Source organism: Dermacentor variabilis, chromosome 8 (genome assembly GCF_050947875.1).
Source record: "Dermacentor variabilis isolate Ectoservices chromosome 8, ASM5094787v1, whole genome shotgun sequence".
NCBI lineage: Eukaryota > Metazoa > Arthropoda > Arachnida > Ixodida > Ixodidae > Dermacentor > Dermacentor variabilis.
This window is the reverse complement of record NC_134575.1, coordinates 103,184,623-103,201,244: the sequence shown is the minus strand read 5'-3', so window position 1 is coordinate 103,201,244 and position 16,622 is coordinate 103,184,623. Positions and strand designations below refer to the sequence as shown.

The 16,622-nt window shown below is 47.9% G+C and overlaps 1 protein-coding gene across 1 annotated transcript in view; it reads left to right on the top strand.

The window, feature by feature from the left end:
• Positions 1-538: 538 nt before the first annotated feature.
• LOC142591507 (fatty acid synthase-like) overlaps positions 539-16,622 on the top strand; it is a 127,151-nt gene continuing 111,067 nt past the window's right edge. Inside the window, exon 1 of the mRNA XM_075703831.1 lies at positions 539-671. Coding sequence (XP_075559946.1) covers positions 539-671 — 133 coding nt within the window. The remainder of the gene's footprint in view (positions 672-16,622) is intronic.

Below are 16,622 nucleotides of genomic sequence, written 5' to 3'. Positions count from 1 at the left end.
AAATACTAATTTGGTATTGTAATCGCTGGTTCGCTTTTCGGGCGGTACGGCGACTTTCCATGCTTTTCGTTTCCTTCTTCTAAAAGTAGCGTCGATTTATTAGCTGCAACTTGGCTTATCTTCTTGATTCCTTTTTTCTGCGTTGTATTGCAAACGGTAAAAACAAAGGCCCCGGAGGATATCATGTATCATCGGTAAAATTCAACGCCGCTTGCAGTGGCATGTTCATGACATTTTAAAGCAAGAAAACATCTTATTTGTTCCGTGACAATAGGAATTTCGATGCAACCACTTCAATACATGCTGAGCGGAATATTGACTGTCGATGTACACAGTTATTAAATAAAATCAGTTTGCAGCTCCGAATGCGCATGTAGCAAAGCATCAAGGTTCGTATTGTAGAGTTTACCTTCGCGCCTTAACAAATGCTTTCCGACATTTTTGGTACTTTTCTAAGGGAGTACAAAAGTGAATCAATTTCGCAGGCGTATAGTGTAACTGTGTTTCTCTCTTTATTAGTTTTTCTTCCACGGCTATCATGGAGGGCGATGACATCGTTATCACTGGCTTCTCGGCCTACTTCCCCCAAGCGGATCACCTGGTCGAGTTTAAGGAGAAGCTGTACGCAGGTGTCAATATGGTCACCGAGGATGACTTGCGCTGGCCTCCAGGTATGTGTGAGACGTTCTTTTTTAAAATAAATAATGAGCGTTACGGTCACAGGTAAAACCAGGGACTAGAGCGCTATGACAACTTCAAGACAAGCTTTCTTTTTCAACAACTGCAATGAAACACAGTGTCGTCTAAGCTTCCTTTATCTAAGTAATAAATTTCCATAAGTACATATGGCAAGCATTTAAGTGTTTTTCTGCAGACTTACTAGCTCTCCACAAAAATCAAAACATTTCACGACAGAATTTATTCCAGACGTATTGCGTAATGCGTCAAAGTCCATTATAACCAGGCTACAAATTTAATTTTCAGCTTTTCTCTGCAGTTTAATGTTCAACCGATTATGTGGGCACCCCACGAGATTCTAGTGTTATCGATTTGAATAACCTGCAATATATTAATTACGGGTGGTGTTGCATACTTTACATTTACGCAAAATATGAAATGTCGAATGCACCTATGTTCTTTTTGTACTGTTCATTTGACTTATTAGACCTCGCACTTTAAAGAGCAGTGCTTATCATCCTTATCTCGCCGAGCTGGCGTCATGGGAAAGATCTACTGATACCTAATAATTTGTCCATCTACATGCTGTAGGAGTTTGACCTCTCATTGCTCAGCTTCATACTAAAAAACTACGGAAGAACTCATCTCACTATGAACGCCGATAGTGATGTGATTAGAAGTCGAACAATATGTAGCGACACCACATATTTCTGAAGTCACGTTTATTTAACGCCTGCTGCGGTCATTCGATAGTCACGTTGCTTCCCCTCATGCGGCATACTGCGGTATCGTCAAACTTTGCTATGGTACGCGCTTGCCAAATCACCTATAGGCATTGCAGCATGACAAGGACTTCATGAAGCCGACGCAGTGACGGCTGGGAGAAGATGAAGGAATGGAGCCGATGTGACAACAATGGCGGTATGACGAGGATGGCATGATAGCCATCAGATGACGATTCTTAAATGATGGCGATGGTATAACGACGATAGCGGGACGACAGCGACTTGAGGACACTTGAGTGACGACTAGGGACATTGGACGGTGGCATGATCATGACGGCGTAATCATAGTCGGGTGTCGAAGATGTAATATCGACAATGGTACGAGCACGATGGCGTCGCGTTGACTGTTTATCAATGGATGCATAATAGCGACGGTGTCACGACGACGCGATGACGATAATGGCATGACTACGGCAGGATAATCACGAATGAATGACAATACCATCGTTATCATAGAACTAGGAAACAGGAATGTCGTCGTCAGACGTCACGAAGGCGTTATGACGATGACGACATGGCGAATGTCAGATGATGTTGCTGAAGTGATGACGATGGTATGAGGGCGGCGCGTATGAGGGCGGCGTGAAGACAATGGTGCTTTGATGAGAGTGTGACGGCAACAGCGTCACGGCGAAGACATGACGAGTGCCGGATGCTGAAGACAAAGATCCACGATTTGATCAAGAAGATCGTATATTACAATAGAGTAACAAAGAAAGATTCAAGTCGGTGAGAAGACGAAGGCGAAGTGACGGCGACACCAGGGGCGCTATAACGTAAAACTATTCCAAACTTTCCTATTTCAGGGAGGCTATAACGTAAGCTATTGCAAACTTTTCTAATCCAAGGGCGCTATAACGTAAAACTATTCCAAACTTTTCTATTCCAGGGGCGCTATAACGTAAAACTATTCCAAACATTTCTATTCCAAGTGCGTTATAACGTAAAAATGTTCCAAGCTTTTCTATTCCAAGGGCGCTATACCGTAAAACTATTACAAACTTTACTATTCCAAGGGCGCTATAACGTAAAACTATTCCAAACTTTTCTATTCCAAGGGCGCTATAGCGTAAAACTATTCCATACTTTTCTATTCAAAGGGCGCTATAACGTAAATTTATTCCAAACTTTTCTATTCCAAGGGCGCCATAACGTAAAACAATTCCAACCTTTTCTTTTCCAAGGGCGCTATTACGCAAAACTATTCCAAACTTTTCTATTCTGCAATGAGCCCTCCGCGATTGGTGAAAAAAAATTTTTGGACCACTCCCACTTCGCCTGTCTGTCACGCGACATCGCAAAAGCAGCGATAGCTCCCCATCTGACATGACGTGTACACGCTGATTATGCATGATTGGACTGAACAAAAGAAGAATAGTTATTTCAAATTCGACGCCTTTTCACCATTAGCTGTCGGCTATTCGTCAAAAGTTTTCGGGCTGCACCCATTTCACCTTCCCGTCACGCGACGTCACAAAACCGCAAAAACTCACCGCGTCAAAGTGACGTATACGCGTTAAAAATGCATTAATATGCCGAACAAAACTGAATTTTCTTCTGAATAGCTGCAGGCATCCCTGTTCCGAAAGGAATAAAAGATGGCTGCTGCCAATCGCTCAGGCATGGCTACTCACACCTGCCGGAGACCATGGGTTTATTTGCGTATAATAAAATTGTTGCGTGGACGTGTAACGTTTAAGAGCTCTTTCGGCACGTTTACGACTTCGTTCTGCGAACTCTTCTTTGCTGAGGATCCGTGTTAGCGGCAAACATAACCTTCCGTTGCATGCCGCAGCGATTTTCGATCGGTCACCGCAAGCTAAGTAAGGTGAAGCAGACCAATTGCAGACGCCAGCACCCCTAATGTAATATATATATATATATATATATATATATATATATATATATATATATATATATATACATATATATAACTAAATAAAATATAACAGAATGATACAACCAAAACAAAAATAGCTCAACTGAACAGAGATAAACACAGCATGCATGCTGTACAATATTGCGGCAAAACATGAACTTGAAAAATATCGGAAAATGAGAAAAAAAAGACGAAACGGTTGACAGCATGGCGACAAATGTAAACAAGAAAAATAAAGTGACGGGCAGAAGAGATATATGAGATGATGAAGCAGGGTCGTCAGAATGTAGGTGCGCACATGGACAATAGCAAAAAAGAGAATGATGAGAAATGGAAACAATGTCATCAGGTAGGTGGTTCGAATCGTTATATCTGTGCCGCATAAACGAAAATGTGCTTTGTTTTGCAGAAAATGCCTTCAAGTTTGTGTTTATTGTCAATCCGTGATAACGATAAATGGGTGGCGTGATAAGCTGGGTTCGTAATGATTAATGATGGGAGACATTATGAAAGGGGCCAACGCGGAAATACTTATGACACAGGGATAGAAATCGCATTGATAGAGCTTTCTTTATTGCAGTAACGCTTGATATACGAAGGTAATCAGAAAGAAGGAAACGGGCGGCGTTAACTTGCGTTAATTCTAGAGGCAAAATTAAATTTGCATGATGAGGGTTCCACATAGCAGCGGCGTGTTCGAACTTCGAGCGCACAAGAGTTTTGTATCGAAGCATTTTGACGAATCCTTGACGACGGCGAAACCTCAACGACGGTAAGAAAATGACGAGACGACGAATGTGTGCCGAAACCTGTATGGCGACGACAGCATGAGAAAAGTCGGATGGTATAGCTGGAATCAGGAGGATGCAACAACCATGACCCAACCTGATCCCCAAACCCGGCAAGGCTCCGAACGTGGACAACCTCCGACCGATCTCTCTCACCTCCTGCGTTTGGAAAGTGGCGGAGCACGTCGTCCTCAAGAGACTAAACAGATATCTCGAAGAGAACAACATCTATACTCACAACATGATTGGCTTTCGTGCCGGCCTCTCGTCGCAGGATGCCATGAAGATGATCAAACATCAAATCATCGATGGCACTACCAGAGACTCCAGGGCCCTGCTCGGACTCGACCTCGAGAAAGCGTTTGACAACGTTCTCCACGAATACATTCTGGCCTCCGTGGCAGACCTCAAGCTGGGCCCCAGACTATATAACTACGTCCGTTCGTTCCTGACGGGGAGGAAAGCGAGGCTGCAGATCGGCGACTTTGTCTCCGACGAGGTGCTCCTGGGCGCACGGGGCACGCCGCAAGGCTCGGTCATTTCGCCTGCTCTCTTCAACATCTGCATGATCGGCCTCTCGAGGAATCTGGCCCAAGTTGAAGGAATCAAACACACCATCTACGCAGACGACATCACCATCTGGTGCACCGGCGGTAGCGAAGGGCAAGTGGAAAGCGCCATGCAAGAGGCGGTAGACGTCACGGAGCAGTACCTGCTACCCACCGGACTCAGATGTTCCCCGACCAAATCTGAGCTTCTCCTTTATAGAAAAGAAAAAGGCCGCAGACCCAAGGGCTGGAAACCGGTCTCGGAAAGTGACATTCACCTGTTCACTCGGAGCGGTGACCCGATACCCAGGGTCGACACCATCAGAGTCCTGGGTATGTTCATAGAATCACGCTGGGGCAACGGCACTGCGCTACGCAAGATAATTGCGAAAACCGACAATGTTTTTCGCCTCGTCCGAAGGGTCACGAACAGACATCGTGGCCTCAAGGAGGACAACCTGCTTCGGCTCATCAACGCCTTTGTGCTGTGTCACTTCACCTACACGGTGGCCATGCACAACTGGCTCAGAGCCGAGCGGGATTTGCGGTTGGTGCGAGTCCCTCCTTAATGCCCTCCTTAGAAAATTCTTCAAGAGAGCCCTCGGGCTGCCCGTCAGAACGCCTACAGAGGACCTCCTTCGGCTCGGCATACACAACACCATGGAGGAGATGGCCGAGGCTCAGGAACGCGCCCAACTAACTCGGCTGTCCACCACGCCAGCCGGCAGGCCTATCCTCGAGGAGATCGGACTCGCACCAACCAAGAACTTGGCTGAAGACACCCAAATCCCCAGAGAATAGGGGAGAAGATCGTGGTCGCCCCTTTGCCCCGCAACGTTCATCCCGTTCACAACGCAGGTCGTTGCAAGGCAAGAGCATTTAATATACTAAAGCAAATAAACAAAGACAAAATCGCAGCAAGCTTCGTGGACGCAGCTGCATACCGAGACGGCAAGGCTTTTGCGGTTTCCGTCATTGACACGCTGGGCAAAGTCATCAACTGTGCTTCCGTCCGGACGACGACCCAGAGGTGGCCGAGCAAGTGGCCATTGCACTCGCCATGCAAGACGGTCGGATAGACAGGGTGTATAGCGATTCGAAAGCCGCCATCAGGGCATTCCAGAAAGGCCAGGTATCCCGGCAGGTAGTTCAAATTCTGAAAGGCGCCAATCAGGGCAACACCTCCATGCACTCGATCCTTTGGTTCCCTGCACACGTCGGGGCGATTGAGGGGGTTCCTCTGAACCTCAACGAGTCTGCCCACGAGGCTGCGCGTGGCTTTACCGACCGCGCTGCCCTCGGATCGGGCGACTCTCTCCCCGGACACAGAGACGCTCCTCTCACACACAACGAAATCACGAAATTCTTTTACTTAGAGAGAAGGGTTTTCCCCCCGCCTCACTCCAAGCTAAGCAGGCCGCAGGCGGTCACACTAAGACTTCTGCAAACGAACTCGTACCCAAATCCGGCGTCCCTTAATAGCATATATCCAGAGATTTATCCAAATTGTTCTTGCATGGCCTGTGGTGAGGTAGCTACGTTGCCTCATATGCTCTGGGAGTGCGGGTCGCTGGGCCCGAAGTTCACCATGGAGGAGTGGGACGCGCTCCTGCGAAGTCCTGTCGTTGAGGATCAAATCCTGGCCGTCCAACGCGCCCGCGATCGGGCCGGCAGACTAGATCTGTCAGTCCCGTCGTGGGATTAGCCGGGTGCGCGTTTTATCGCGCGTTGCTGGACCAAATAAAAGTTTATTCACTCCCTCACTCACATCCCGAGGAAGACCACTTACATAGTCGCCAAGCTATTGGCTACTTGCGCCACGGCATCTGCATAAGCGGATTAGATAGATAGATAGATAGATAGATAGATAGATAGATAGATAGATAGATAGATAGATAGATAGATAGATAGATAGATAGATAGATAGATAGATAGATAGATAGATAGATAGATAGATAGATAGATAGATAGATAGATAGATAGATAGATAGATAGATAGATAGATAGATAGATAGATAGATAGATAGATAGATAGATAGATAGATAGATAGATAGATAGATAGATAGATAGATAGATAGATAGATAGATAGATAGATAGATAGATAGATAGATAGATAGATAGATAGATAGATAGATAGATAGATAGATAGATAGATAGATAGATAGATAGATAGATAGATAGATAGATAGATAGATAGATAGATAGATAGATAGATAGATAGATAGATAGATAGATAGATAGATAGATAGATAGATAGATAGATAGATAGATAGATAGATAGATAGATAGATAGATAGATAGATAGATAGATAGATAGATAGATAGATAGATAGATAGATAGATAGATAGATAGATAGATAGATAGATAGATAGATAGATAGATAGATAGATAGATAGATAGATAGATAGATAGATAGGCAGGCAGGCAGGCAGGCAGGCAGGCAGGCAGGCAGGCAGGCAGGCAGGCAGGCAGGCAGGCAGGCCGGCTGCAACGACCTAAAGTAGACAAAGAATGCTAATTGCAGTAAAGTGCGAAAGAAAATTGTTCATATACTGGTACATTCTCTCAAAACAAATATTCCATAACCACCCAGCTGCAGCTTGAATCTTTCACGCTGAAGAATGATAAAGTAGAAGCTTTAGTCATACATTATTGTGGTTAGATTTTTTTTTCAACCCAAATGTAGCACTCAAAACATTCACACGACACCCCGACCAGCGTGAATGATCTGCGTTCCGAGTGCACTACATCCCGTGATAATTTACCTTTGTGCTATGTGTAGCTAGTGGTCAGGATACGTATTTATACCTGTAACGTGTTTCCTCAACTCTATAAGTGCTAGGAAAGAGAAATCTTAGGGTGCCTTTTCGTTTACGCATTCTTTGAATTAGTCTGCTGCAATAATATTATTTATGTTCATTATAAGAGCTCTGATATCGACTTTATCTGCATGGTGGAGGCCTTCATGCCTAAATATCGCCAGAATCAAGCATCAAGATTTAAAGACCACATCGCCGCTGTATTTTTTTAATTGCTATAGCAATTATACACACCCTCCAAGAGCATTTGGCCATCGCTGTTGCGGTGACATTCTCTGTAAGATCCAAGGGCCACAATACAGGCACCGCGCGTCGTATACTGTATGTGCGAGCTAAAGCGCGCGAGGCGAGCCAACGATCGCGGCTCACTCTGGCGCACGCGAACAAAGAAAGCGGAGGGCAAACGCGCCATTTACCGTCGCGCGAAAAGCCGTGGAGGCATGGTGCGCGGCGTTGCGCCGCGGCTTTAACTGTGCATTTCGCCACCGGGCACAAGGGAAACTGATGGTCGCGGCTCAATCTCGCGCGCCATATGCGATCGGAAATTGGGTGGAATAAAAGTAGGGATGCTACGAAAAAATGCGGACTTGGAAAAACAAAATTCACAATAGGCGGTCAGAAATTTTGGTCATGAGAATTGATTGTTTTTTTTAACCTAGATGAGACATTAGGCAGTATGATAGGAAGAGCTTGGTGGCACAACCCACCGCCCCGTTCTAAAGGGGACGCTCATAACATTCATCCATCTATCCATCTGCATAAAACTTCTGCCGCAATAGCTGCCTGCAGACGTTCACGAGCATCCTGCGCGAAGAGTGACCCCAAGCTCTGCTGGAAACACGCATGCAGCTGCCTAACATGGCAATCTTTACGAAAGGGGAGGGGGGCGGATGACTCGCCTCTTCCGACACGCCGATCTAGATATGTCGGCAGAGAAAAAACCTCGCTTCATGATCCGTGGTTGGAAGCAAGAGTTTTTCGCGGGCTTGAAATGCACCCGCCTAAGACCGTTGCCGAATTTATTTCTGAGGCCACAGCTATTGAGAAGACGCTCGATATGCGGACATGACAATACAACTGCCGACCGCTGACCGCAAACTACACCGACGTTCAAACAACTGGCAGCGACTACCTGCGTGAGGCTATTAGAGCGGTCGTTCGTGAAGAACTGTGGAAAGTCTCTCCATAGTCGCTGCCTCAAATGACCTCAGTAGTCAACATCGTCAAAGATGAGGTTCAGCGATCGTTTGGAGTACCTGAAATGCAACCACAATCACCGCAGCCCCACTCTGAAGCGATGACCTACGCCGCGTCGCTCGCCGTCAGGGTTCCCCTTCGCGAACGCGCGAGGGCTTTGTAACGCCGCCATTACTTCGTCCACCGCCGCCGCCGCCAGCACAACCCACCCGTCATCCAGAGTAGCTAGGCGAGCAAGACGGACATTGGTCGCACCCCCTACCATCGCCCCCTCTGCTATCACTGCAGAGAAGCCACCACCGGTGCCCATACCGCGAAATGGGACTACGAGGGCTCGCCGTCAACGCTTCGCGTCCGCAGCAAGGTGAACACCTTAGCGATAACACCTACTACCTCGCCGCCACTAATTGGAGCCCTCGACGACCGTCCCGTTTGCTTTCACCAGGCGCGGTATGGGTACCTGTCGCCGCCGCGCCAACCATACACTGGCCCAGCCGGGGGCCGGTCCGTGAGCCCACATCCGGCTAATTAAAGGCAGCTACCGATGGACGTGCGATTGCTGTTCGTCGAACTGACGAAGACCCTCCGCCACCGACAATGACGCTTCAAGATCAACTTCGACGACGCAGCAACGACACGCCGCCATCCCGACAGAGCCTACGAGCCACGAATACGCCGACTAGAGACATCGTGACGCGCCACGTCCCAGCCACAGGTCAACGCGGCGCATATATACCTGTAAATTAAGGCATAGAACCACAGACCGCAACCTGCTTCTCGGCGGACATGAAGTCACCGCGCTCGTAGGCACGACTATTCCGTCATAACTGGATTATTCGCTGCCAAGCTGAAAAAAGTCAACACTGCATGTGACGGCCCTAAATGTCGGACAGCTTGAGGAAACCTCATAACGACTACTGGAATCTGCACTGGGACAAGACCTACTCTGCGTCATCCTCTAACAGTGCTCGCGAGACGTAATTCTCTGCATGGACTTCCGAACCAACATGGCCAAATCATAGACTACACGTCCAACACGATAACACTGTCCGAAGATAAAGCCGTGCCGACGAAGAGCTTCCCTAATTCCCACACCTGCAGTGTAGTGCGCTCAAAGATCAAGTAAGCATCCCACCCCGCTCCAGCATTGTCATTTCTGTCTGAACGAAAACACTTCCCTACGTAGGAGAAAGCATTGAAGGCGATCAACGCTTAATGCTTCATCGTAAAATTGGCATCGCAGAAGAGATTGCACGGAGGAAAAGCGAAAATGATGCCAACCAACTTTAGCTAGGAGTTCAAGCACGTCAGAAAAGGCACGACCGGCCTTCTACATAAATCCAAGCCGGCCCATGAGTAAGCAACAACGGCTCGTATGTCTTCTTTGACGATACAAGGACTGCTTTTTGACGTCATCGAGGATTCCACCAACACTAATTGCAAAGCATCGCACCATAAGAAATCACTGCGCTCGTTCAGTCCGCCAGAGTCCTTACCGCGTTTCGACGCAAGAACGTGAATCGCTAAGGCAACAAGCCGACCAAATGCTGCGCGACATCTTCCAGCCGTCGGAAAACCTGTTGGAATTCCAGCAGCCTTAGTTAAGGAAAAGGAGGAAACCTTGAGATTTTCCGCCGATTATTGTCGACCGAGCAAGATCAAGAAAAGGGCGTACGCCCTTTCCCACTCATAGACGACGTATTGGATCGGCTCTGCAAAGCTGTTGGGGGTGAAGACTTACGGAGTCGTCATTTGTCGTAAGCGCCTCCCTTGCGTAGTTTGAGGGATCATGCGTGCGCTCCTCTTAGGTTTGGCTTACGGCGCTTAATAAAAATACCACGCGGCAGCTCCCCTGTACATTTCTGTGTGTACTCTCAAAACGAGGGAATTTTATTACGGCTAATAATCTTGGGCAAACTGAAAGCACAGAATCGTTTACAGACGCCGTCTCCTTACGGAATACGTACAGTGAACACCAATGGGCGCGGTCACCCCGATGGAGCTTCCCGGACCGGCTTGCGCGAAAGGTCGGCAATCGCTGAGCGCAAACCATGTGAAGTATGTTCTTTGCGGTCTGTATAACCAATGGCGGCATAACAGAACGAAGCATCAATGCATGCAGCGATCACACGGGTTCGCGGAGACCGACTGCGCGTCTACACGCATGTCCGCGCACAATGTTTGGCTTTAACTGAGAGCATCTTTGCACCGTGCTGTGAGCTTTAGGCCGCAGAATATGGGTATTTAACAGTCCACCAGCAACCACGTAGCGTGGACGTTATCACAGCTGCTCAGAAACAATATCGCTTTAACAAGGGACTTGGACGAATACGGCGACTGGGATGTGCCGTCGCGACGATTCAATATTTTTTTCTTCTAAATTCTTGGGCGTTTCAATATTATTTCTAAAGTTGTGTTGCACTGTATGCACTCAGTGGGCGATTTCGCGCTGCTTCTTTTTTGTTATCCAGTGCGTTAATTCATAGCACAAGCATGACCATATGCCATGCCTTTGTTCAATGTGCTTCTTACTACTCCCTTTCCATTCCAGTAAACTTTCTAGTGTCTAGCATCAACAAGTTCACAGACCAAACCGTCGTAACATTAGCCGGGCAACGAGCGCGGACGAACGTCCCAGTGCGCGTTTTCTGCTACTCACCGAACATCGCAGTCCCGGTGCCGTAGCTGAAATATTCCTCGCGCCTGCGCTTGCTGCAAACCCGAGTTGTAGCCAATGGCAGTTCGCTGGTCCTAAGTCTTTTGAGTCAAGCATCACGCCGCTTCATTCCCTGCGCTTACGTGCGAATAAGGCTGACACTGGGCTCCGTTGCGTACGTCCGGCACTGCGGCATCGAGCAGTAGCCTACCATATTGCACGCCTCCAAAGGCAGCTACTACCTATTTTAATGACTTCAAATCTTCTCAAGCAGACACAACAAGGCCGGAAAACCTCGCCACTTAATCAGAACCGCAGCGCAAGTGGGACATTAAACTCTGATTTTCAGCTCGCTTCGGCACTTCCGAAGCAGCCGACGCGGCGTATGTGTCCACGTAATCCCTCAAGCCACGTGACGCCGATGGTGGCGCCAGCTTTTCCAGTGGTGGAGCTTGCCCCCAATGTCGTTTTCGTCGAAGAATGTCGCGGCAGGCTACTGGCAGCAGAAGTCGACGAAAGGGATCGAGAAAAGACCGCCTTCATCACGCCAGACGGCCTGTATATGAGTTCAAGGATGTGTAATTCCGACTGTGCTCGGCGCCTGCATTGTTCAAGTGCGAGGTGGATACGGTGTTAACAGGATCGAAGTGACAGACCTATATTGTTTACTTTGATGGTCATATTCGCCGGAAATTTTCATGATAACCTTAGGCGGTTTGCGACACTGCTAGAGGCCATAAAGTCATCACGGCTCACTCTGAAGCCACAAAAGTGGCGCTTCGCTTACGGTGAGCTTCTGTTCCCAGGCCACGTCACCAGCAAATCTGGAGTCGGCCCCTATCCGAACAAGACCGTTGCCATCGCAAAGTTGGAGCAGTCCATACACAAGAAGGCAGTTTGTCAAGACTTTTCGCCCATTGCTGAGCTGCTGTAACATTTAAGTAACTCTGACGTCAAGTTCACGTGAGAAACGCTGCAGGCCAACGCATTTCAGGAACTCAAACGACGCATGCAGCCGACACAGTACCTGCGCACTTCCACAAAAACGTCCATACAGAAGTCTAAAAAGGCTAGTAGCCTAGGCCTCAGTGTCGTCATAGTCGAGAGGAAAGATCGACCTGAACGGGTGATAGCTTACGCAAGCCGGTCGCTGTCAGAAACCGAAAGCAATTATTCTATGATTGAAAAGGAATTCCTCCGCATCATTTGCACTCTGTATCAAATGTAAATTCATCAGCGACATTCCGGCCTTGCCTATTTGCCTATAGGGCAAGTCATTCAAAGTCGTCGGTGACCGTCAGGCGTCGTGTTGGCTAGCGAACTTAAATGATCTTTCAGGACACCTGGCGCGGTGGAGCGTCAGACTGCAAGAATCTACCCTCTAAATCACTGTAATCTAAAAGAGAGGGCGAAAACATTCTGATGCCGATTGCCTGTCTTGCGCTCCTGTGGAACAGCCGTCCCAAGATGAACAAGACGAGGAAGCCTTCTTATGTACAATAAGCGCAGACGGTATTTCCGAACAGCAGCGAGCGTACCCAGAGGTCAGAAGCCTTTCTCAGTACTTGCAAGGCAAGACAGAAGAGTTCCCGAGGATATTTGAGCGCGGATTGAGTTTGTTTTTCTGATGAAACGGCATCCTGGTGAAGAACTTTTCACTAGCTCGCACAAGCAACCTTCTCGTCGTGCCTGCAACATTCCGACCAGAAGTCCTGCATGCCGTGCGCGATGATGAAATGGCCGGGCAACTGCAGTTTTCCCGTACGCCCACAAGAATACAAGCGAAATGCTATTGGTCATGCCTGGCCGCCTACGTCGCCCGTTACCTCAAGACGTGGTCGACACTGCCAGCGAAGCAAGACACCAGCTACAAGGCCGGCGAGATCACTACAGCCCATCGAACCTCCTCGCAGGACGAATGAGTAAATCGGAATGGATTTGCTTGGGCTCTTTCCGACGTCAACATCTGGAAATAAGTAGAACGTCGTGGTGACGGACTACCTCACCCGCTTCGCTGGAAGAAAAGCCCTGCCGAAAGGTAGCGCCGCGAAAGTGGCGAAATTTGTTGTGGAAAACATCCAGCTGCGACATGGTTCCCCGGAAGTCTTCATCACCGATGAAGGAACGCCCTTTACAGTAGTGTTCACCCAAGCTATTCTTCAATACAGCCAGACAAGCCGCAGAAATACAACTGCCTACCATTCGTAGACGAATGGCCTTACGGAGATTCTCAACAAGACCCTCACCGACATGCTAGCAATGTACGCACGTCGACGTCGAGCGCAAGACGTGGGATGCAGTCCCGCCGCACGTAACTTTTGCTTATAATACGGCAGTGCAAGAAACAACCAATTGGCGCTAGTAGAGCTGGTTTACAGAAGAACCCCGACGACGACTCTCAACGCCATGCTGCCGCACGCCACCGACGAAGACAATGTTGACGTCGCCACCTTTATCCAGCACGCTAAAGAAACCCGAGAGCTCAACCACCTGAGCATCAAGAACCAGCAAAGGACCAACAGCCGGCTCTACAAACTTCGATGTCTGTACCTGGAATACCAGCGCGGCAACCGCGTTTGGGTTTGGACCCCGATACACTCACGAGGACTTAGCAAGAAACTATTTAGACGTTACTTCGGACCCTACTAGATCATCCGTCGCACTGGCCCACTCGACTATGAGGTCGTCCCAGACGGCATTTCTCTATGACAGCGGCACCGCTCACGACCTGAAATAGTCCATGTCGTGCGACTTAAGCCTTCAACCAGCGCTAACGAACTTAGGCACTTTGCAATACTAAACTTGGGACCCTTTTGTTGAACTGCGTAACTTTTTGTTGTAGTTTTGTTACTATTGTTTAATTAATGTCCTTTTGTTTTTTTCGCTCTCCTGCTTGTAGCATTGGGACGATGCTTCTTTCGAGGGGGCATTGACAAGTGTACTTATCTTCGAGTGACCACTTCTCACCATCTAACAAACGTTATTGCTCAGCGTGCGAATCACCCACGTGTATCGGAAGGTTCTCGAAGTTCTGATGGCTCTATCTGCTGTCTGTTGTCACCGGAGCTTGTGTAATCTGATTGCATATGTGAAGCGTTTTGTGTAGATGATTCTGGAAGACGCGCGGAGATCAGCGATTGGTGAGGACCCTTCGACGAGTCATGTATATGAGCCGACGCGCTCCACCAGCAGATCACACTTTTGACGATCGCGCACTGTGTTCGTTGCTGTCGTTGTGCTTTATGTGTAGCCTATCTTTTAGAGCACAGGGTCGCCCAATGAAAGTTTCGTCAGTCATGGTATTTCCAATGTGTTCTTTGCCGTCCCTTCTACATGACAATACCATGCGAATGCCATTTGTTCTATTTCAACAATGTCCGCATTATAATATTTTACTAATGCATTGAGTATGCTTTCTTTCTGGGAGACAGTGCCCTAGAGCTACCTCCCCTCGCTTCCTTCTGTTTATGTTGTGACCATGGTGATGGTGAGCCCCTCTTGAGGCTGCCGTCGTGGCGTGAGCAACCTACGTGGCTGTAGCAAATGAAGCTTGTTACAGAGCTGTTTCAATCACCTTATCTTCGACAGCACTATCCATGTTGTTATTGACGTTATCATGGACAAAAAATTTGTTATTGCGCAGCTGAAATTTTCTTGCTAAGCGCTCTGCTGAATCCAAACGGCCTTGACGCGTGGCCGGAGAAAAGAGCTCGCTGATATTATTAATGCTACTTGACTTCAGCAACGCCTGCTTCAAAAGGACGCGATGCTTAGTTTTGTCGACAGCAAACTTGACAATTCTTTGCCTGCACCTACCGGAAACAAAGAAACGAATTCTCTGCGAATGGGCTAAAGAACCACATTGTATGTACATGCAGCTTGCCATATGCAAGTGCGGCTAATTCCTTTTGTTTTCCGTGATGCAAAAGCAAAGCACGTTATCGTGCCATGCGCGTCTACTGCTTGGCAAGGCGACTGCGAAGCGCTAACGGCTTATTTTTTCCGTCTTTAGCGTTCGCCAATTTTCAAAAGCAGCGGTCGCGCTTTCAACTTCTTGCAAGTGCACTTGAATGCCAGAGATGGCGTTGGACAAATCAGTGTTCAAGTTTAAGTTGAGCAGTTACCTTTGACATGTTCACTTGATTAGATTCTATTTGAAAACAGCGCTTGCAACCCTATTTTAAGAAGTTGAGGAGATCCCTCATTGCAGTTTTATCACCAAGACAACGGTATCACTCGAGAACACCACACATAACGAGAAATAAAGCATGGAATGGCTGAAGTAGTGCTCTCGGGCATGGAAGCGCAACAATGAACGGGTCGTTAGCTTTGCAACAGAGAGGGCATACATCGGAACAACGATGTCTAGCCTGCGCAATAACGAAGATGAAGCTGATCGCGTCATCCTGCCAGTGTTTCCATTCCCGCTAACCGGGGAGCGTTCAAAGATTGGTATTAAGTGGGACGCCGCAGGTTCAGTCACTGTCGACGCGTCTGGCCAGAATGGATTGCTCAACAGTGGAAAAAGCTGAACGAATAACGAAGACACAGCGCAGAATCCAGCGGAGCTTGATTCCGTCACTCTATTTGTGCGTGGCTCTCGTCCGCCAAGCGAAGCACGAATCCCATTACTGTCCTGTTGTCGCAGGAATCGTCATCGATGGCTTTTGCTTCGTGGAACGGTTCAGGCTATAAACGGAATCCGAGCAGCTACGCAAACAAGATCAAGCATGAGACCCGCATCCTGCCAATGCTTCTATGCCGAATCAGCATCCTTTATAACTCGTTATCATCGCTATATGGCCATTGACTGCATATCTGTCTGTGTTGCGTGACGTGACGCACATTAGCTGTCCGAGATTGATGACATTTCGTTGTGCGTACGAACGCCCAACAGAAGGCGACCACAAAGGTGGATCGGGGATATGTCGTGTTTTCCAATAGATTTTCCCAAAATTAGATTTTTTCTGATGTTTGCAACACCCCAAGTCGGTTGTACAAGTGGTAAAAGCCATCATCAAACTGTTCTCTTTTGACTTTTGTTTTGTACCGGCGGTACAACACACTCATGTGGTGACGATATATCCGCTTTCGGCAAGCTTGGGTGTTTAACTCAGGATGTAAGCGTTCGAGCATAGAGTCCTACGTTGGCAACTCACTACCGCTAGCATTCTTCTTTGGGAATTTATTTTGTTTTATATATTGATATATAGCGATTCCTCTTACGTGACATACGGACGGACAGACACTTTTCCTCATTGGGCAGGCA